Genomic DNA, 1,333 nt, shown 5'->3' on the forward strand with positions numbered 1-1,333 from the left:
ATGACGTCATCACAGATTCTATCTACCGACACATCGCACTACTCCCCAAAGCCACTGTCGTCGCCGATGACATCACCAGTCCCACCCAGACCCACTAATAGGCCGATGCGGCAGCTGACTCAGACGCCCCAATTCGGTCCTGCATTGACCTCGAGTGAAAGTATCTCGAGAACAGATAGTTCTAACAGCCTTTTAGGTAGCTCTAGCAATCCTGTAGGTAGCCCTAACAAAATTGTAGGTAGCTCTAGCAATCTCGCGAGTATGAATAGCCCCAGCCAAGAAAGCATTTTCAGCGCGAACGCCGAATCTATATATAGCCCAACCGGAGTCACCAACACTGGTTCAATAACGTCACCCAGTACTGAACAGTTAATCAGTGCCCACGCACCAGTGACGACACCCCCCTCTGAGCCAATCAAAACGCCCGAAACTAATGACACAGTACTCCACCCCAAGCGCCAGAGTTTTTCGACAGTGGATCTGGAAGACGATGAAATGTCTTTACGCTGAACTCGCCACACACAATAACTGACCAAACTTACTGGAATGGATTAACCAACTAAACTTGCTAGAATGGATTAACCAACTAAACTTGCTAGGATGGATTAACCAACTAGACTTACTGGCATGGATTAACCAACTAAACTTATGAGACGCATTGGTTACAATTCGGTGGAGGACAATACACAGAGACAATGGAATATGAGCTTAAGCGTGCGATTGATTGGTCGTTGGACAGTGTGACGGACAGGCCTACCTACCCCTTGGTAGAGAAATAGACCTATTCTGCGCCCCTCTGAAGAAATAAATGATAAACGTCATATATAACACACATATGCCTAACGGAATCATGACCTGGCTCTGAATTACCAGCAAGAACTATCCGTGATTAATATTTTCGGGGTACATAAGCAGCATTTGGTATAATCTAAATTAACAGATATTCACTCATGTGGTCAGATACGCTTTACTATACACACGGAACAGATACAACAGCAACAAAAGTATACATACAAATTTAATCCGGGTAATAGTTCCACTGGATTATGCTGAACCACTAGGCAGCACGGGGATTAGTAGATAATACCGCAAAAATATAACAATCATACGGTCACGTTTGAGATAACGATGCAAATGAGGAGAAGTATGCACTGTGTTTCGAAAGTGTCGACTAGAATATACGTATATACTAGGTATTAATATTCAACACAAGCAAACCTATGACAAAACAATACTGAATTATATAATCGCAAATGATGATATATAAAAATATATGATATAAATATATGATATTATATATATATATATATATATATAATATATATATATATAA

General features: G+C 41.0%; 1 protein-coding gene across 1 annotated transcript; it reads left to right on the forward strand.

The window, feature by feature from the left end:
* Nucleotides 1-524, forward strand: SARC_09815 (hypothetical protein; the record flags this gene model as incomplete). The annotated part of the gene is made up of 1 exon (XM_014296158.1): nt 1-524. One exon carries the CDS (start codon nt 1-3, stop codon nt 508-510), a length of 510 nt encoding a protein of 169 aa, XP_014151633.1. The 3' UTR covers nt 511-524.
* Nucleotides 525-1,333: the final 809 nt, after the last annotated feature.

The sequence above is a fragment of the Sphaeroforma arctica genome, assembly GCF_001186125.1.
Source record: "Sphaeroforma arctica JP610 unplaced genomic scaffold supercont1.1052, whole genome shotgun sequence".
Classification (NCBI taxonomy): Eukaryota; class Ichthyosporea; order Ichthyophonida; genus Sphaeroforma; species Sphaeroforma arctica.